The 22,094-nt window shown below is 32.4% G+C and overlaps 1 protein-coding gene across 2 annotated transcripts in view; it reads right to left on the bottom strand.

Moving 5' to 3' along the window:
- LOC139812733 (metabotropic glutamate receptor 8) overlaps positions 1 to 22,094 on the bottom strand; it is a 176,442-nt gene that overhangs the window by 72,048 nt on the left and 82,300 nt on the right. For both annotated transcript variants that reach the window (XM_071777814.1, XM_071777805.1), the window contains exon 4: positions 3,884 to 4,015. In XM_071777814.1, the coding sequence (XP_071633915.1) occupies positions 3,884 to 4,015 (132 nt within the window). The remainder of the gene's footprint in view (positions 1 to 3,883; positions 4,016 to 22,094) is intronic.

Below are 22,094 nucleotides of genomic sequence, written 5' to 3'. Positions count from 1 at the left end.
GTCATTATATCACTATTCATACTGTTTATTAACTTTTGCGTTTTTGTTTAGCAAACATTATTGATCAATATTATCTCAACACTTAAATTTAAAAATTGACGTTGCAAAAAGTTCAAAAATTTTTATACGTTTGCGTAACTGTGTTAAAATTTTTACTTTTTTCTAAATCCTTAATTACAAGTTTGACATAAAATATTTAAGAAAGTGAGAGTAATTTAATTATACACTAAACAAAGTTTCACAACACGAAGATTTAATGAAGATACACTGAGATATATAGCAGAGACAGTTTCAAAGTATCTTCCGCATTTACTTCAGCTTATTTGAGTAAAATCGTAAACCGACGGAAAGGATTACGAAAATATACCGCGGACGTCTTTGTCCACAGTGAATATCTGTCGGCGGAAAGTGAACTGAAAAGGGTACTTGGTTTCCACCAATAAATAGAAAAAGAAGTAGTTTTCAAACCCAAGTGGGTCGTTATAAAATAATGAGAAGAGCGATAAAAGAGTGTATGTACAATAAAAATCCTCGGTAACACTCAGCGCGACTCCATGCAGCGGTGCATTTCGGGTCTTCTTAGTCCCAGTCTACAATAGATGTTTTAAGGGGGGAGTCGCGTGTAACACGCTAAAAAGTAAGGTAACTTTTGGAATTTTTTTTTTTGAAGAATCAATGCGACGAATCTTTTTCAAACTTTTAGGATATTTTATTATACATTTCAAGAAAAAAAAAATTTTGTTTGTTAAAAAATAATAGTTGTGTTAGGAACTATGGAGGTTACGAGGCCGCGGTCTGGTCGCCAGAGTTGTAAATCGGCGGGCGTTATGGCGCCTGTTGTACTCGCCTGAAACAAAAATAAAAAAAATTTCTTATTTTCTATAAAATTACGTCGTCGATGAACCTAAAAAAGAAGGTAAACGTGCAAAATTAAGGAAACGGCGGGACTTAAAAAAAACGAAAAATTTTTGTCAAAATTGCAACTATTTTTTAAGTCCCGCCGTTTCCTTAATTTTGCACTTTTACCTTTTTTTTTAGGTTCATCGACGACGTAATTTTATAGAAAATAAGAAAATTTTTTTTATTTTTGTTTTAGGCGAGTACAACAGGCGCTGTAACGCCCGCCGATTTACAACTCCAGCGACCAGACCGCGGCCTCGTAACCTCCATAGTTCCTAACACAACTGTTATTTTTTAACAAAAAAAAATTTTTTTTATTTCTTGCGCATTGATTCTTCAAAAAAAATTCTAAAAGTTACCTTACTTTTTAGCGTGTTACACGAGACTGCCCCCAAGTCTGAAGCCCTAAGAAATTGACCAATCACAGACAATTATTTTCCTCAAATTCAACTGTGATTGAACAATTTCTTAAGGCTTAGGGCTTAGAACACCTATTGTAGACCGGGACTTATCTGATATCTCGTCATCTACATTGACATAACTTGAGAGTTTATTACGTGTACGCGACCAGTTTCGACAACTCCAAAAACTCCTAAAGCCTTGTCGTGTAACATATGTAATATGTAACTGTTTAGTTTCTATTTTATCGTGTATCAAGACACAACGAATCGTTAAAATGAACTATATCGAACGATACTTTTAAAATAAAATTTACATGAAATGATTGAAGGGATATTTTGGTTTGAAAGGTCGTAAAAAAAGGTTTTTTCAGGAATTTTTTATAGGAATTTTTTATATTTACACAAAAAAAGCAAATAACGTTAAACTTGGCATATTTTTTTAGCTTTATTTTAAGAATGTATTTTTATTTTCTAACAAAACGCTCTTCTTTTTTATGTTATATTCTGGTCACTATAATTGGAGCTCGCAAGAAAAAATACATATGGACTGTGTAAATGATTCTAGTTGTTCTTCTAGGTATGTGAAGCGCAAAGACCAAAAATTCTCTTATTCAGGATAAACCAATATTTCCATTTTAAAAAATGGTAACCTTTTTATTAAAAATATTACAGTTTTCCTCAAAATTTTATTAGTATTTTATTAAAAGAAGAAACTAATAAACTCGTAATGTTTATTCTAGTTTAGACAATAGCCACACTTTTCCTGAATAAAAAAATTTTTGGTCTTTGCGTTTCAGATACCTAAAACACCTAGAATCTTTTACACCGTCTATATACGTTTTTTTCTTGCAAGCTTTTAGTAACCAAGATATAACATAAAAGAAGAGATAAAGCTAAAAAAACATGCAAAATTTAGCGTTCCTCGCTTTTTTCGTTACCCTAGCTACAAAACATTCCTGAAAAATTCCTTTCTTTACGACTTCAAATACCCCATTAACTATAAAATATATTTTTAATATAAAAATATAAAGTGTTTTAAACTTTACGCAGATCAATCCGTAGAACAATTTCATTATTATTTACAATATATATAGTTCAAGATAAAGACACGCAGCCACAATGTACGTAAAGGGATGAAGATTGAACAGCATATCAGAAAATTGAATTATGTATGGGAATCTGAGGGACATAATCATATTTCGTATTTTGACAGGAGCTGTGACGGTCACGAAATCCATTCGCACGTCCAACGCCGGTGACGGCGGATCGATAGAACGTCTCGACAACGGTGGGAGCTTCTTTGGCAAGTCGATTTTGCGCGAATCACCGGATTCCTTTCAGCGAACCCGTGCTGCGCGACGTATTTTCGAATAAGGCGTTATAAGTGCGGAGAAGAGGGGGGGGTCTTATCCGTGTCTGATAAGGACGGGGACCGATCGATGGCGCGAGAATGGCTCTTCCCGGCTTGATCCTCATGGATGAATGACTATGATTGATATAGTCGTCATTACCGGTCACAAAGTTTCAGCCATTCCATTTTCGAAAAAGCTGAAATTGCTCTGCCGTAGTTGCGCTTTCTCTTTCGGTCTCTCTTTTTTTTTCTTTCAAATACACTACCATTTGTAACCTTCGTATATCAAAGGAAGCTACGTTTTCACAAAGTCCTGCAAAGACCTGCCGATATCCGGCCGTGCTTTCTACGAAGCTGCCTCTCGAATCGGTTATTTTTCGCTCTCAATCTCGACGGCCACACGTGGCATAACAATACGTCGAATCGTGCGAATAAAGGCCCGAACGAAGTAACGAAATATCACGCTTTTAGGAAATCTTGCTTTTTAAATTCTTTTTATATTTTTAACTTTGCATGAGATGATGTGCCTATATACGTGCGGTATATTGATAGCAATGTCTCTATGCAAAGTAAATTTAAAACGCAACAATTTATTTGTAACTAAAGAAATACCAGTCATGCAGCATATAGGTATGCTTGTACACTGTTTTTTCACTTTTAATTTAAATATGACTAGAAATAGTATTACATATATGTCGCAGAGATTTCGTATAATTTGTTTTTATTTATTTGCAAAATTCCTAGAGAATCCGCAAAAAACCGGAATATTGTGGAATGAATAAAGATTACACAATCTTATTAGTGATTTTGCAAAATCCTGTCAAATCCTGTCACAATTTCAGTCTGACAGAACCTATACAGACTGTCCTTTTATAATTTATATTTATATTTTTTATTTATTCTACAATATCCTGGTTTCTTATGGATTTTCTAGGAATTTTGCAAAAAAAAATTAAATAAATTGCATGAAATCCCTGCGATATATACACACGATATATACTATATCAGAAAATTTTTATATAATCTTAATGCCCCAGGTAGTAAGCTGATGTTATATTTGTCGTCATTTTTTTACATCTTGCTCTACCTAAGATATTTTAATATTATTTTGTTAAAACAAAAATTGAGGATTAATTATAAAATTAAACTTATTATAATTATGCTATACATGAAGATTTGAAGCACTCTTCGAAATAGATTATTAGATTATACGGATTAGACAGATAATTACCTTAAAAAGCCGCAAGATGTTGGCAACCATAATAGAAACCACGCTGAATGCGGCGCCTATCACACCAGTTACTGGCTTGTGGGGAACGTAAGTGGGCGTCTTGCCATTTTCACATTTGTACTCCGATATGTCCTGAAACGAGGGAAAAGTGCCAAGATATATTTTCTCGCTGCTGCACAATAATGATATAATAAAGAGAATACTTATTTTTATCGGGACGTCACTTAAAAGCGCTTTCTAAAATGTCGGACGAAATTAAAGTGCAATTTCCACAATGGCGCTTTTACGTTGCTATAATACCCCTAAGCACTCTATTCGCTATAGCTACATCCACTCGTGTCTGTTTCGGAAACCTTAGTATCAACTTCTAAACATTGGATACTTAAGAAACACTGTATAGAATACATTTATATTTTTATTATTTGCAAAAGCATTTGGAGTATCTTTAGAAATAAAAGAGAAATTCCTGTTACATGCATAAGCTACAATCTGTCTCGAGTTACTGAAAAATTGTTTTAAACGTTGCTCCTTTCGATGCGCCGCTGGATTTCTATATATGCGTATGTTTTTTCACTCTGTTTCTTCTCTATTCGATAGAGATTTACGCGGATAACTGTCGTGATGGATGAAATTCGACTGTATGGAGTTACCCGAGTTTGTTTTGTCGTGCACAATTCGGTCGCGCTCGTTAGAGCCTTCCTACAAGTTACAGCGTCACACGCTGTTCGTAATTAAGGAATCCTGTGCAATTCTCAATTCGGTATGGAAGTGCACCTGCTATTACTGTGCGTTGGACAATCGCTCTTCTATCTACTCGAGGCGAGTAGCCGATACACAAAACAATTATAAACCGTCCGCTAATAGAAGTCAACGCTTGATTATTTTCTTAATGTAGTGTAATTATAACTTCTAAATTTCACTAAATTCTTAAAGCAAAAAATGATTTCAATAGATATAAGTTAAATGACATTAATTAATTAAAAAATTACGATTCCAATTTTTAATTATTGCTTTCACTTATTTCTTCTATTTTTTAGTAAAAAAATAACACGATATAATAAAAAAATAAGATATAACATAGTGTCGGGAAATCATTGTATTTAATAAAAATATCGATAAACTTGCTTAATTTCTTTACAAGTTATATGAAGCAAATATTCATGAGATGCAAATTGTTTAAGACGCCTAGAAATTTATGCAAAATTTCTCGTGTTTACTTTGTAAATGTATAAATAGCTCTCGGTAACGAGTTTGAGGTTTAACGTAAATATTAAAGGTATTACTATTAGGAGAACGAATTCACATTAACGGCTGTACTATATGTATACGATTATATGAAGTGCAACACGTTTAACAGTATCAAATTGCCTCCGTTATTAGGTGCATAGTTTGCACTTCGCGTTATAATAACCGGCATTCGTCCGCCAACGTTTTCGGAGCCAATTAGATTTCGCTGAATGTAGCTTTTGAACAGACGAAACTCGGTCGACTCGGAGAATGTGTTCAGCGTCGACGAGAGGACTTCTCACAGAGAGGCGGATGCGTTTCGTTCTCTGCGACGATCTTATCGTTAATCCCTTAAATGTCGCGGAATATCCGGCGCATTTAGCACAAACCGTGGCAAATATATCACACGCTGCTTAATTTTTAAGCCGCCTAGAAATTATTTCCGCGACTCTGCAATTTAATTATAGAATTGCATCGCGAGAGAAAACGATAAGGGATTTATTTCGATAAATTTACGATTGAAATTATAAGGGATTAATTTTCAAACCCTTTTATTGCTCCGAATATTCACAAGCAGTAGATTTTCGTGTATACGACGGAAATATGTGTACAGAATTTTTGAATCCGTCTCTTTATACTTCATTGGCCGAATCCTTTAAATTTTCCGTAAAATTGGCGAGTGTTTTATCGATATTGCACGTGTGTAATCAATCGCGAAATGCACGGAAACTTTCGAGAACGAGATATATATGAAGCAATAAAATTTCATTAATTTTCGAACGATATCAAGCGGTTTGTACTTACGATTTAATTTCGTGAATATTTACGTATACTCGCCGCGCGTTCGTTACGAGATTTTATCGCGCATTCAGCGCATTTTGTGAAAACGCCTGCGCCTGTTCGCGGAGAGAGAGCGTTCGGGCGAGAGAGACTCGAGAATATTATACCCGGCCCGGGGTATGTGCGGATGATTTAAATATGGTGAGGCAAACATCACGCAGATGCATGCGTTGTGTATTTCTGCGAGGAAGTTCTCCGAACGACTGCATAAATCCGGAATGCATCGTGTTGCCACACTTCAGGTTTATTTAAATATTGCATGTGTCTCCCCGGCAGAGACTCATGACATATTAATGCGATTTTTTCGGCGATAACTTGCCGTGTGTACGTATACATATGTATGTACACATGCTTACGTTATAGTGTAACGGGAGAGTTAACTAGCATAAAATGGTGTCGCCATGAGAAGGAAAGAAGGCAAGCGCATTTATGAATGTATTACGCACGCTGAAAATATTCCATTACACGTTATGAATAAATACATATTTCATCGCATTGCACGTATTATCGATTATTTATACAATGGAACTGTAATAACGTTGTTAAAAGATTATTCCGTCAATCAGTAAATCTCGTTTATATGTCATGAAAAACCGTGACGGGCAAAATACCATAAGCTTTATTGTTAAAAAATGTGACTGAATTAATAATATGCGGACGTGATTGCCATTCCATAAATAAATTGACAGATATATATAAGCTGGATTTAGCGAGTTATATTTAGTCACGTTTAGAACATCATTTCGACGAGAACGTATTTTAATCTAAAGTTAATAAATATATTAAATTCATATAATAATGTAGAATGGCGACGGGTAGGTACATTAAAATATAATTAACAGTTGCTAAAAACATGAGCGTTATAGAAGCTCGAAGAGTAACAAATTAATCGTCCATATTAAACGTTTTAAATACCGGTAAAAAAGAGCTCATCGAACTTTTATAGCTCTCTCGTCGATATCACAAAGTGCCTATCGATTCTTATAAGTACATAATTTATGATTAATCGGTGCCCGTTATCTGAATTATTTGAGTATCAGTTATGTTTGACATGATGAACGAGCTGTAAGATACAGAAAGCTATCAGTCGACGAGACGTGATGGCTCTTAAATCATGGCACCGTTCCAAAGTGTTTGGCATCCTGAGCGAGTTTTGAAAGAGACTGTGGAAGCCCAAAAAAAGAGGAGATTCGTGCCGTCGAAGATCCATAGATCTTCATTCAAGGAGGCGCGTTCTACTGGCGAGGTGTACATACCACTCGCGCTCGAACGCGAGAAATAAATCCAAACACCGGATTTGAGCATGCATTATTCACGCCGCCGAAAGATGCGTCCGATCCAACGCGGAAAATAGAAAAGACGAATTCGTCCGATCGATAGCCATAAGTTGAACGCATTCGCAATATCGATACGCATTTTTAATTTATTCCACTCAAAAGATATTTGCGTTTTTATTCGGAAACAAATAGGTTTTTGATTTTTATTAGAGTCGCTGATTTGCAATGTAGATAGGATATAAAGTTCTAATTTTGCAAATTTGAGAATTTTAATTTTTAGAACTTAAATGCTTTCATCGGTAAAAAACGTTTTGTATTTGAGTGGAGGGTTTCTATTCATGTAGAATTTTTTGTATTAAATTTTTAACATACATTGATGGTGTTAATGTAACATATTGTCATTGTGTTATTTTGGCTTTTCTGCGTTAAGTTAATATTCAACGTCTCTAAGAGTTAAAATAACACAATTTATATGTAAATGCACGAATTCTTGGTGACATACTTTATATATATATATATATATATGTGTGTTAAAATAAACACCTATGTTGTGTTAGTTTCCTCTCTATAAGAGTTTCCATCTGTTAAATCGACATTTTCTTATGTTATATATTATGGCTGCATCTCGATATTCACTGCCAGTACTAAAATTTTATAGTGTTACGTGACGTAAACTATAGATTTTCAGTACTGACAGCAAATAACGCAGCCTATAAAGATGAGATATTGCTGTCTTCTGTATTTGTAAGAAAAAGAGAAGAAAGAATAGCATTTAATGTAAAAATAAGATTTTATAATTAAATTTAACATTATAAGTATGCGAATTTAACATAAACTTTGTTTCCAGATAGCGTCAATGTGTTACAATTTTTTGTTATTTCTTTACATTTTTGTCTTCTGTTAAATTAACATAAAAATTAGAGTGAATATACTGATACACGTAAAATTTAATACAAAATTTTTGTACTGAGTAAGATTAATGCTCTGAACCTTTATAAATGTATAAAATTAACTGTAAATTTCAAACGAGCTAAAACTTCTAATTGTAAATATACAAAAACAGACGACAAGAGAAAGAAGAAAAGTTTCAAAGACGAGCAATAGACATGCAATAAAGATTTCTATTTTTAACTAAAGGTAAAACGTGCACGGAGTAATCTGTTTCTAAGTAAAACGTATGGAGGAGAAGGGATAAATCAATGTAAGTTAGAAACAGTACGTGATAATAACGATGCAAGGTTAATGAATATTGCGCACGCAAAAGAATACTTTTATAAAAATCTACGGCTCCCACTGGTACCACCATGATTTACGATTCTCACGTGATAACTGTTCCTAGGAGAGAGAGCGGCCATAGCGCTGAATGGGAAGCGAAGGCAATTGCTTGTCAGGAAACGTGGGAAATAAATGGCTTTGAACAAGTGTCGCGTCGCGCGAAATCAAAAGGTGGGACTTTTGGCAATTGCGGACACGGAGGGTGATTCCTCAAGATCGCGCAACATGTCGGCTCTCGGCCCGTGATAACGCGATCCAATTTTGTGGTCTAAGCTATTACATCCGGCAACTTTCCTTTCCTTTATTAATCACATAATTAAGAATATAATTAAAACTTGTAATACGATAGAGCATAATTAAACGTGATAAAGGATGATATTCTCTCTCCCCCTTGGTAAATTAATGCAAGCTCGGATCTCTGCAAAGCAGAAGGTTCAAACAAGGTTTATGCTAATACATTGAAGTCTTATGAAGTGTTCCCTCTATATATTATTTTAAGCCAAGTTTAATAAAGATACATATTTCAAATGATATTTAATAATGCAAATTAAAATTCCAAAGTAATCTAAAAGGTGTCAAGCTTGAAAGTTCATTTAATTTTATATGATTTATATCAATTGCATTAAGACTTTTTAATTTCTTTTACTTAAAGTCTGAAAATAAAGTACAAGAGTCTTATCTTCTATTCCAAGAAGCAAGAATCTGCTTGAAACTGTAAAACATATTCATTCCCATGTAAAATTTAAGAAAAAAGTAAAAATTGCAATTTTATATTAAAATTCAGATGATAGAAATATATGTTTCTGAAGCATGATTCGAGTGCAATTCTACGCAATGTAGTAATAATGTCAATCCCAATTTCTCTACGATTCGCAGAATTTATGCTGCACTTCGTATCGCTGAGTATTACGTTGAGTTGCCCGCGGCGACGCAGACTTTCTCTCTTTTAAGTTCGCGAGATAAATTCCCGGCGCGAATAAAAAGGAGTCAGGGGAAGAGGACTGACTTATATGAATTTACTACGATTCCATGAATCTTACTCAAGCGGAAGCGCTACCTCCCGCAACGAATATATTTCTTATGTTGAAATATTTCTTAGAAACACCAAAACATCTTGTATGATCGAAAAAATCTTTTATCATGAAGTTTGTACATTCTTTGCAAACTCGATGTTGTATAATTAATATCGAGGGTACTTTTGAATTCTTCTTCTTTTTAATTAACTAACTTTCGTATATAAAAAATTAAAATCCCATCTTTTTTAAACCTTATAAGGTAAAAAGGGCTATTGTCCCAGGTAGCACATACACGTTTCAAAAATGTTTTATAAGGATTTTTCCGAAACGTTTTATAACCGATTTCTAAGAATGTTTCTTATGAGTAAAAGCCCATTCGAAAAACGTTCGATGAAACGTTTCTTTTCCGATAAAATAATGTTTAAGAAACTATTATAGAAACGTTTTTTTAATAATAAAGAAATTTTAAAATTCCTACTTTTTACGTCTTTTGAACGTGTTTATGACGTCTTTAAGACATGCGATGCGTGAGAATGTTCTAGAAGCTATATGCATCTATTATACCATCTATTGCGTCTATTCTTTTTCGAAGAAATTCCTGAACTGGTACACACATTCGTGCAATATTCCCTCTAAGTTAAAGTGAAACAAAATATACTTGTCTCACTCTAACTTAGGGAAGATCGGGGCTCGTTAGCACAAGGAACAAATTGGCAATGTGTTCCGTTTGTGTATTTATGAAAAGAAACAATGGAAAAGTATCACAAAAAGTCTGTTTTCTATTGCTCAACTGGCTGTGCTAATTCAGAGTTTATCTTTTTCCTTTCAATGTAGAGTAAAAAAAATAAACTCTGAACTAGCGCAGACAGTTCAGCAATAGAAAACAAATCCAAAATATCTCTTTTATGACATAGGTACTTTTCCCAAAGTTTTATTTAAATCAAACAAGTATTACAATAAAAAAAAGAGAAAACTCTGATTCAAGAGGTAGCAAGTAAATTTTCGAGCGTTTCAAAATATCGTATTAATGTTCTTCAGCTTGAGAAGTAAATCAAAGCGACGTATTATTGTTAGTTAAAAGAAAAGTTTCTGTTACTGTATTCGACTATGTTATTTTAAGTAACAACAGTAATAAAATGACTGAAATTAAACGTATGTAGGGATGGGATATGTTGACTCATATTAAGGTACGCTTAACTTGACTTGCTGTTGCCGCGAGCTTGCGTGTGTGAATATGTGATTTCCTACCTACAATGATGATAGAAGCTAGATATATATTTATATTTAATATTTTTATATCGAAGAAAGCTACATCTAAAATAGTTTACAATTTTCTGTAACAGCATTTTGCTATTTGATCATTAGAAAATAACTTTAAAAAATATATAATCTTTATTAAGAAGTACATCTGCTATGCGTTATGTATTTCTATTACGTTTCCATTAATTTAACATAAACTTTTATCGTACCTATAGCCAACTTACCCTACTATCGAGGCAAGCTGGCTACAATGCAGCATGTTCGTATTTCACTTATTGCAAAGAAACTATACGGTATTAAAGAATCGTTCCTGGTATGAAAATGTAGAGAAAGTTTCTCTCTATCATATTTATACTGTTTAATCATGATAATTAAATGTTTAAAAAATCAAATGCCGAAATTGTGAAAACTGTGTCAATGAGCCCCGATCTCCCCTACTGATGTGCACCAGTTCAGGAAGTTCTTCAAAATAAAACAAACATATAAACGTTCTTTCAATAGCCACGTTTTGCAACTGTTGGAAGTTTTCTAAGCTTGTGCAATAATTAGTGCAATATAAATTTAAATGTTTTAAAAAAGACAATTAAAGCTATTATATTTATATAAATAAAGCAAATTATAATTTTAAAAGAAAAAATGTAACAAATATTTTTGTTAACTGTAAACGTAAAAAATACGTTTTTTAAATCATTGTTTAAATCATAGTTTTAAAAACATTTATATTCAAACGTTTCTTAATGATTATGAGACGGTTATGAAACTATAATATATTATACGTTCAAAAAACGTATATGAAACTAATATGTGCTACCTGGGGTGTTACTTAAAGAAAAAAATAGGAATTTTTAAGATAGAGAGAAGGGAGCCTTTTAATTTTCAGGGTAGGGAGGGGCTTTTGGAGTTTTTCGGCTTTTTATCTTGAAATTTTTTTATCCGATTCTTTCTTTTTCTAACCGTTTTTCAGGAATGGTTCTTTGGTAAGGAACATTTAATTAGAGAACAACTGAAACTTCACTAAAAGTACTGCACCTTTTGTGTGATACGATAAAATCTTATCCTTTAATATTTTATATCTACCTAATTGAGAAATGCGCGAACGGGCAAACTGTCAAGACAATATACTCCAGCCGCCGAAGTAAATTAACTTCTCTCGTCGCGCGAGAAAGTAAATTAAATGCGCGCGCGCGCGAAGCACTGAAATACAAGTGCAACTCGGAGTTATAAATTCCCATCAAAAAAAAGTATTATGTCGCGATGGCAAGTGCGCAACGTGTCGCTGGAATTATTTCCGCCGTGCCGGTGCGCATCGTAACTAACTACACTTCGCTGGCACGCTCGATCTAAACAACTTTCGCGAACGATTCAGGTCCTATATAACGTTCGGCTGGAACGTGACTCACAATTAGAAGCATCTCCTTATATCTATACTCCGCAGTTTTTCTGCGTAAAGTTTTGCCAATACGCCTGTGTCAATTGAACGTGGGTAGCATCACATGCGCGCCGAGAGATGAAAGGGCGAGTTCAGCGCGATTGGGAAAGCGCCTATCAAACTCAGCGAATTCCGATCTCTCCCCTTCGGAATTTTATTGGTCGGTTTTTTTTACGCTCCATCGTGATGGTCCTTATACTTCTTATCGAGAAGCTTCCTGCCTACGTAACTACGGTCGACGATCCTAATTCCCGGCGCACGATCGCGGAATATTGATTCCTCCCGTACTATGGTATTTTAATTCCGGACGGATAAGCCTTTGAGATCATCGGGCTTGTGATATCTATTTTCCAAATAACTGTTATTGTTTTAAATAACTCTTGTTAAATATTGTACAAATTTTTCTTTAACTTTTCTTTTAATTATATTATTCATTTTCAAGCAAATTAACAAAGTTTTTAAAGAAAAAGTGTTACATTAAAATATATAGAATAGTGATAAGTGAAACAGAGGACCGTTATGATATACAATCAATTGAGGTTAAAAGGTACATATAGGCTTATGTATATAGCCTTTTTCCGTAAATCGTCTAAATTATATATGGAAGGGTAAAAACCACTTTTTAAAAATATTTGATTTACACTACTGTAGTTTTTATCCGTCCATATATATAACACATTATACCTGAGTCAATTTTTAGACGATTTACGAAAAAAGAGCACATGAGTGCCTATATGTGCCCTTTTTCCATCAATGGCCTCAATTAGATTAGAGAGAAAAACACCATTTAACTGGATTGGATCTTGGTAGTTTAATAATAACCCTATTCGCTCCAACCATGCCTTTCGTGTCCCACGAATTTCTAACAGTCGTTTGTTCCGAAAAACAAATGATCGTGGGAGAATCCCCTCCACGCCGGAAAAAAGTTATTGTGGCAGGGAACCTCAGGTAAAAATTTCAAAGTCCTAGCTCATTTACTCTCGAAACGGGGAACAATCAAAATCTCGGTGGGACATGAAAGTGCATGGTTGGAAGATTACGTCAGTGTTGTGTGAAAGGTAAATGAGCATTTTTTTCGATAAAAATGTATTTTTGTGTATAATTTAACCGTATTTAAAATATTTTTGTCGTTAAAAAAGAAATTTAACATTCCACAGAGGTCTATTATGGCTCAGAGGCAGGTGGAAGAGGTGGGGAGGAGCTACGATTATATAAAAAAAATTAATTTTTTTACATAAAAAATATCTGTCACACTTCAAATTCGCCTTTTCTTATTCAGAAATTCTTTTTCTAGCATTCTTTAAGTCCTTAAAGTCCTTCTGTACCATTTAAAAATTACCAAATTTGCGGCGACGAAATTAAGTATTCCTATTTAATTAATATTATCTCATATTTTTTTTCTCATTTGCACTGCTTTTAGCTTTAATTTGCGTTTTGGTTCATTAAGCTTCGTCAATTTGTTCGTGAGTTATGATTTTTTAAGTAAAACGAGTCGTAACGTGTGTTTGTCAACATATAATTGTTGTAAAAAAATATTTAAATAAATGATTTTCAAATGTTCTTTACATTGATTTTTAGTCGAAGGTACAAAGATATTATAATAATTTTTGGAGAATTTTTCAAAGCTATTAACATTATAAAAAACACGTGGGACTCGAAAGTGCATGGTTGGAGGATTATTGGGGCGAAAAAAACGTTGGAGTGAATAGGGATAATATTGTATAAATTTTGTATACTTTACTAATTACTGATTATCAATTTAAGTATGTAGATTTGCTGTTCCAATAAAGAGCTGTGTTTTAAAGACCTACAAAAAATCGGCGCACAGAGTGCGGCGTACTGAGTTTGGAAAAAGTATACAAAATTCACACAATATAAATTCACAAATATGTTTCGTATTTATTAGATTTCTGTTCTATAAAAAAACATTTGTTATCCGTGATAATCACATTTACGCATGTAAAAAGTTAGCACTTTGATAATAGAGGAGTTCAAATTTAAAAACTTTATAAATCCGTATTGTGTTGTAATATTTTCTATTATTGCGACCACACACTCATCATATCGACAAAACGAAGTGGTGATTTAGCTCGATTCTTTCGTTACGTCACTTTTTTCCCATCGATATCACACGCGACAACAACCCAGAGAATCGCATTTGAGTTTTTGATCTTCCGTAAAACCTGCGGACTTTATTACGTACGATTCTTCGTCAACACAATTTGGCGGAGTAATAATGTCGGTCGCTGGGTTCGCAAAAAATTCTGGGCTTAAGTGTCATTTGTCACAGCCTGATGAAAAAAAGGAAAAAAAAGCAGAAGAAATACTCAACACTCCCGACTATGCGAGCATCGATGAAAAACGTTCTTTGCATGCGCTTTACGACACAAACGACAGCAATGTTGAACTTTTTGCTGCAAAATATTCGCCAGAAATAAATATTTCGCAAATTCGCATCTGACAGAGACCGACTACCGCGCAACCGCGACATTTTTAACCGTGATAAACTTTCCTGATGATTTTCTGCTCCTTGCAAATCTTTTATCAGAACTTACGAATTGTTTTTCTTTGGTCGTAAAAATTTATGTAGCTCAACATTTTTATTAAGGATTTTATATTTCGGGAAAATATATCTCTTTCACTTTTTCATGTTTCGTGTTTCGTAGGTTTTGTAGTTTTGTTGTATAGCCTCATAATTTTTATTAAGAATTTTATATTTTGTGAAAATATATCTCTTTTACTTTTTATGTTTCGTGTTTCGTAGGTTTCATGGTTTTGTTGTATATGTTTCCGTATAGGAACAATCATTAATCAACATCTTGTGGAAGATGTACCCTATCACAAGAGACACGGTAATGTCTCACGCCAAGTGTATATTATACGTGCGATGCAAGGCGCTGTACTTTATGCCGCCCAACTATAGTTGAACGCAGACGAGATTTACGTTCAGTTATAAGGGCTGAATCGATGCGTTTCTGGGTGAGCTCAATCAATTGAGTGGGTTCATATTATGTAACAAAACTATCTTTATTTTTGCTGACAATGAGATTTTTCAGCTTAAAGTCTAAAATCGCCAAACTTTACGACAAGAAACATCATAATTTTCGTTAGAAGATGCCACGAGACGCAGCAGCGCCGTTGCACGGAACTCGATCATCTGATATCTGTCATCTGAATCTGACATCTGCCTTGCTCACTAACGTAATCTTACATAGTGATAGTAGTGAACGTAATAATTAATGACACATGAGGTTATCCTCCTGTGTTATTAATTACATAAATAATAGATAAATGAAACAATATATGTATTTTTATTGTGAAGTGGTGATAAAGTAAAGAATACAAATAAAAAAGTTCTTTTAATTCTTATTTATTTATGTCAGTATTTCCATATTAATTCATGTAGATAAATGTGTGGAGTAACTTTATTTTCTGATAAATAACATATGTAGTAAAATATTTGGTAATTGTTTAGATGGGTGGGATCACCTTGGATGACCTTGATATTTTAGTATGTTGTCAAGGTCACCATCCTGAGTAACCTTCACAAGGTTTCAGCCCGCGCTCGTTATTCGTTAAAAAGTTATTAACAAAAAAAGTTTGGGAAATATAGAAGCTATTTTGAGTATTGGAAGGCATAAATGACTAATATTACGTTTTTTTTAAAAAAGCAGAGAATACTTTATTTCGCGAGAAAGTCGCTGCTTTACCAAAACACAACATTTAAAGCAGTAAATTGTTGATAAATTGAAGTCTTTTTGTTAAAGCAGAGAATACTTTATTATAGGTTAGTGACGCGCTTTAAACACTTAAATACTTTTAAAGCGCGTCACTAATCTACATAGGTTAGTGACGCGCTTTAAAAGTATTTAAGTGTTTAAAGCGCGTCAACTAACCTATGAGGGTTAGTGACGCGCTTTAAAAGTATTTAACTGTTTAAAGCGCGTCACTAACCAACATAGGTTAGTTGACGCGCTTTAAAAGTACATACTCTCTATTCTCTACTTTAAATAACTTTCCTTTCAATATATCAACAATTCACTACTTTAAATAATTTTCCTTTGTTCATACATATACTATATTTCCACATAAATATCAATTATTTATGTCTATTAGTACTCAAAATAACTGTTATATTTTCCAAACTTTTTTTGTTTATAACTTTTTAACGAATAACGAGCTCGGACTGAAACCTTCTGAAGGTCACTCAAGAAGGTGACCTTGACAACATACTAAAATATCAAAGTCATCCAAGGTGGTCCCTCCCATCTAAACAATTACCAAATATTTTAGTAGTAAAATATTTTCTGTCGACAAATAAAGAATATATAAGAATTATCAACATTTCCACAGTATTTAAAATTTATTTGGTTGGTTTCTGTCAAACAAAGCTTCCAATTGTTGACAAAAAGAGTAATAAATTTGTCAAATTTGACAAATTCTTGTCAGTGGAACATTAAAAACTGTAAATATGTGAATTAATTTTCACAGTACAGAAATAATAAAATTGCACTCACAATCAGTGTTGCATTAGTTTTTTCAATAGAATTTAAGGTTAGTAGGAATTTAAAAAATTCAATTAAAATAAAATTTTAATTGAAAAAACTTGGCACTGCTATATAGATTCAAAATATAATAAAGTAGAAAAACACATAATGTTTGTAACTTAAATTTTAAAATAAATAATTTATTGTTTAACAACAAGGTTAACAATGACTTTCTTTTCTTATAAACAAATATAAAACATTAATTTTACAGATTCTTACACTACTTAATCTTCGGTACTTTATTGTAATTAAATTATATACAGGGTGATTCAGAAGGTTACTTAAAAGGAGCATATAGATTTTACAGAATACTTGACGTTGTCCGGGCGATGCCTGGTGTATTTGAGAGAGTGCGCCAGAATTTTGTTCGACAAATGAGAGAGGTTCGTTCCAGGTTCGAATCCTGGCTGAGGTAATATTTTTCGCAATAAATTCTTTACAATGTTTAGATAATTAAATTGAGTCGATATAACATTTTTCATTGGCAGAACTAGTGCGCACTCAGTGAACATTAAAGCCGTTGTACTGCATTGATTTAATCTTTAATATTTAAAGTAAAGTGCAAATATTTTGATAAAATACCTAATACATATTTTACCAAATAGTACAATAAAGAATATTGAGGCTTTCGTGGACTTAATCCGTTTACATTAAGGGGATCCTAAAGCCGTCTGTAATACCGGCTTTTTTTTCTTAGCACTAATCTTTTAATTGACTTTATAGAAATGCAAAATTCTTGTCTAGAATTAAAGTACGCATCAAAATCTAGGTCATGGTGGTCAAATTTATATCGAAAACGAAAAAAAATTAATATTTTTGTTAATTTTTGGTATACGTGACGACAATATTTGCTTTGTACAAAAATTCCACGATAAATATCCACAAAATTAGACCGGCATGACCTAGGGACAACATTTAAGAACAATATCGTGCAATTAGATCTAAGATTGAAAACCTAGAAAAAAAGATTACTTTATATAATTTTTATATGTGCAAAAGCACATTCAGGTTGACAGGATAAGCAATATTGCGTGTGGCAAAAGATGGCGCAGTAATCGAACAAAGACAGATGCCTCTCGTTAGACAAGGACAGATATAGATATATGACAAGAAAACAGAATTAGAAATGTTGACATTATCGACGTCGAGGAAGTTCAGCCTTCACTTTAGGATCCCCTTAAACATACACTTTATATACGTTGATTTGTGTATCACCACTTTAATGTGCACTGAGTGCGCATCAGTTCTGCCAAAGAAAAACGCTCTTAATTCCGGGGATGGAAGGGTTTTAATGTTTCAACAATAACTGTGTTTCAAGTCCGACAAAAAATCGGCGCGCAATTAAGTTGAAAAAATACATGTATATCAGAGGAAAGTACCCGATTATGAGATACCATATCTATTTTGTGATTGCCGGAAGTTTATGGGCAGAATTGAAAAATATAGTAGGTCATTTTAAAGGGAATTTAATAAGCTTTAAGATGCTCAAATGTAAAATTTAATTTAAATATTAATTTTGCTGAAAATTAGAAAAATGTGAAAAATGAGCTTTCGGCAAAATCGCAAAAGTGTGCTCCTAATATGAGAGACCCCGGGAAATCGCTAATAAAGTGCAAAATACATCAGTATTATTATTAAAAACCTTTATTTAAAGTTTTTGAAAGACAAATGTAATAGAGAAGCATATTTGCAACAATCGTAAACCCACTTATACTCAATATTGTACCTAATCTTCCCCCTCCACCCTTCCCTCTCAAATCAAGGTCAGCACAGTCTTATAAATTCGTATAAACCTTTCCTTAACGTTAATATAGTATTTTCTCTTCTTTTATTACTATACAATAACTTTCATACTCCAGCAACCCAGGAGTACCCTGAGTATCTCATGTTACGAGCACCACGCCTTGCGGTTTCACGATCACCAAATCTAATCTCTACAATTGAGCAACTCAACATATCCCGTATTTTCCTATTAATACGACCTTACTCTATTGCTGCATGCAGAACTTATTGCCAAATATTTATTAATTATATAATAAACAAGGTTTAAAGACTCATATCCATGACACTTGACAACATCCAGCAATTTCACAATTTCTTTCTCTGCAACGACTACACGCACGATCAAACAATGAATTTTTCACTAAATAGGTTTTACCCCAAAGGCAATAAGTTCATGGTGGAACCAACAGATAGGGCCTATTAGGTTAGCAGAAACCTCGCTATCGCATATTAGGAGCCTATCTCATAATAGGGGACTTTCCTCATAATATATATACACACAGAAATTAATATTAGGCTGCTAAAGATCTAAGCTTGGACAGTAAATGGCATTTTATTCAAATTTGATTGTATATCGTAACGGTCCTATTTTCTCTTATTATTATTACAATTATTAAGTTTTACATAAAAAGAAACGCTTATAAAAATAGATATACGTGACGAGATAAATATTTAGGTACTTACCATTCAAGAAGAAGATGAGTTAGCTCAATATTTGCTGTCATTGTTTAAAATGTACTTTGGTCTAACTTTGAAAGCTACACAAAAACTTACTTATAATTTTGGTGTTGAATTAAATAAATCAGTGCCTTTTTCTTGGAATGACAAAAAGTAGGCAGGCAAAGACTAGATATAACTTTAAAGACGCGTAATTATGTGCAGCCATCAGCATTTGTCATTGAAGAAGCCGGAATTCCGTTGAATTTTCGTGAAACAAAAAATCGTTGAGTCTATAGGATGTATAAACAATTGTGCGAGAAAGTAAAACGCTACTGTAGGAGTTGAAAAGATAATTATAGTAAGAAAAATATTATAAGTAAAACATTTAATAGTTAATAGTTATAATAGCAAAACTTATGATAGTTTTGTGGTAGTGATACTAGTGATTTTTCACATACAACGTCGATATTCGTTTTATTAGTGTTAAGAATTATTTTATTACATTGTTAATCACCGCGATTCATACATGTTTAATATCTTATTTATCAAATGACTGTAGTATATTAATAACAAACTTTATGAAAAACTTACAAAATTTTATTAAATTTAATTTTTACATAAAACGAAATGTAAGATAAATTTTGCAATAACGTTTGTGATACGCAAATTTCTCAAAATCATAAAATATAAATGGAAGGATAATTGCAAATGCAAGAAGAAATTTATACATTCAAACTTTTAATAAGCCATAAAGTATCATTTGTTTGAGAACGAGTAATTCTTCGCTGTTTAATATATTTATATAATAAAGATAATAGATAATAGGGATAATAAGTATACAAATTATATGTTATAATCATATACAAATTATATATTATAATCATATATATATATATATATATATATATATATATATATATATATATATATATATATATATATATATATATATATATAATTGATTGTGGACAGTTTAAATTAATAAACTGTTACATTTTTCAAAAGTCTATTACCTTATTAATTAAAATGTATCTATTTTATATTATGATATCTCTCTCCATTTCCATTTATCAATTTTTTAACAAATATAAACAAAATCGTCTGAATCATGTTTCAATTGCAACTTTGTAATAATTACATTACTATTAATTTTAATGTATTTAGAGATTATGTATAGAAATTCTATAATAATTTATTCTGCATAAAATTGTTACATATTGACTAGAATTATAAACACAATCCGTATTTTAAAATTGGAATACTAATACTCGAAATATTCTAATAATTTGAACGCTTGAATTGAACTAAGCAAAGAAAATTATTTCGAATAATTTCTATATTTTAATATATTTGGATATGTTTTACAACTCTAACATGTATACAGATTACAACTCTAATACAAACGTATACGTTAAAGTAGACGTTACAAAATAAATGAGTTCATACATCGATATAAGAGAACTCCGATATACTTAGAAATATTAGATTAATTAGTAAGTAATTAATAAAACAGTTAGTATATATAATATTATATATTTATAAAAAAAGTTGATCTAATTCGAAAGATCGTTTTACGTTATGCAACAACGTAAAGCGTGTCTAATTATTCGTCAAATGCGCCTGTTTACTACATTCTATTATCCAAGTCAAGACCGTTGCTATTGTTGGTGTTACATGCAATATGGCATCCAGATTTGGTAAGGCAACCTACAGCCTTGTTGACCGCTATAATTGGACTTGTACATATTACATACATAATATACATATACGGAATAATTAAAAAATTGAAGAAGTACGAATGTGTGTGTGTGTGTGTGTGTGTGTGTGTGTGTGTGTGTGTGTGTGTGTAATTAGAATTATAAGATACTGCTGCCATATATTATTTGATTACTAAACCTAAAACTGTAACTAATTATTCTCACTTAAGTATTCACATTTAATTATTTATATTTGAAATGAAATATGTATGGAATTACTATTTAGATTCCATACTTGCGCGGTTACTTGTTTATGAAAGTATCTATTGATTATTGAATATACATATAGATATAGTATAATATGTAACTAATATATAAATATATAGATAACTAGCTTTATACACCCGTGCTTCGCAACGGTATGCGAAGGATTCTATAATTCACCCCCGAATTTAGATTTGCCCCTTTAGGGGTTGATTAGGGCAAAATCTTGAATTATGTTTTTAAACACTTGTATGGGTAACCTTTGTAAGCAAAAACCAAGTCGATATCTCGTCGGGCCCAAGAGATATTGAGAAAATCGTGAAAACACATTTTACACCTTTTCACCCCCTTAAGGGTCAAATTTCTAAAAGTCCCTTCTTAATGAGTGCTTACGTCATGGAAAGAATATACTCCTCGAATTTCATGTTTCTAGGTTTAGAGGATTGGGCTGGGCGTTGATGAGACAGTCGGAACATTGAATTATATATATATATATATATATATATATATATATACATATATATATATATATTATATATATAGATAGATATATAAATATCATCATATCTGAATTAACACAACTTGATATAAAGTTGTTTAAATAATATTATTTGACTTAAATAATTATAATATGTACTTATAAAAACATACGTTAATTGTTAGACTCAAATTTATATAGTATTTATATTTTTAGATGTTAAATATTCAATTTTTTAATATGTTAGTACATAATAAAATATTAATAACTCAGGAAAAATACTGATATTTGTCACATTAATCTCTGCTCATCTTCTTGATTTCTCGAAGTTTGCCTATGTCTATTATCATAACGGGAACTTGTAGATGCAGGATAATTTTCTTCAGCTACGGATTGGTGTATCATTGTATTTACGTTATGATTTCTTCTATCAGATTCTGAGTGTACTATTATATTATG

This window comes from Temnothorax longispinosus, chromosome 1 (genome assembly GCF_030848805.1).
Source record: "Temnothorax longispinosus isolate EJ_2023e chromosome 1, Tlon_JGU_v1, whole genome shotgun sequence".
NCBI classification, from domain to species: domain Eukaryota; kingdom Metazoa; phylum Arthropoda; class Insecta; order Hymenoptera; family Formicidae; genus Temnothorax; species Temnothorax longispinosus.
The sequence above is the reverse complement of the archived record's forward strand: the minus strand, read 5'-3'. Positions and strand labels throughout refer to the sequence as shown.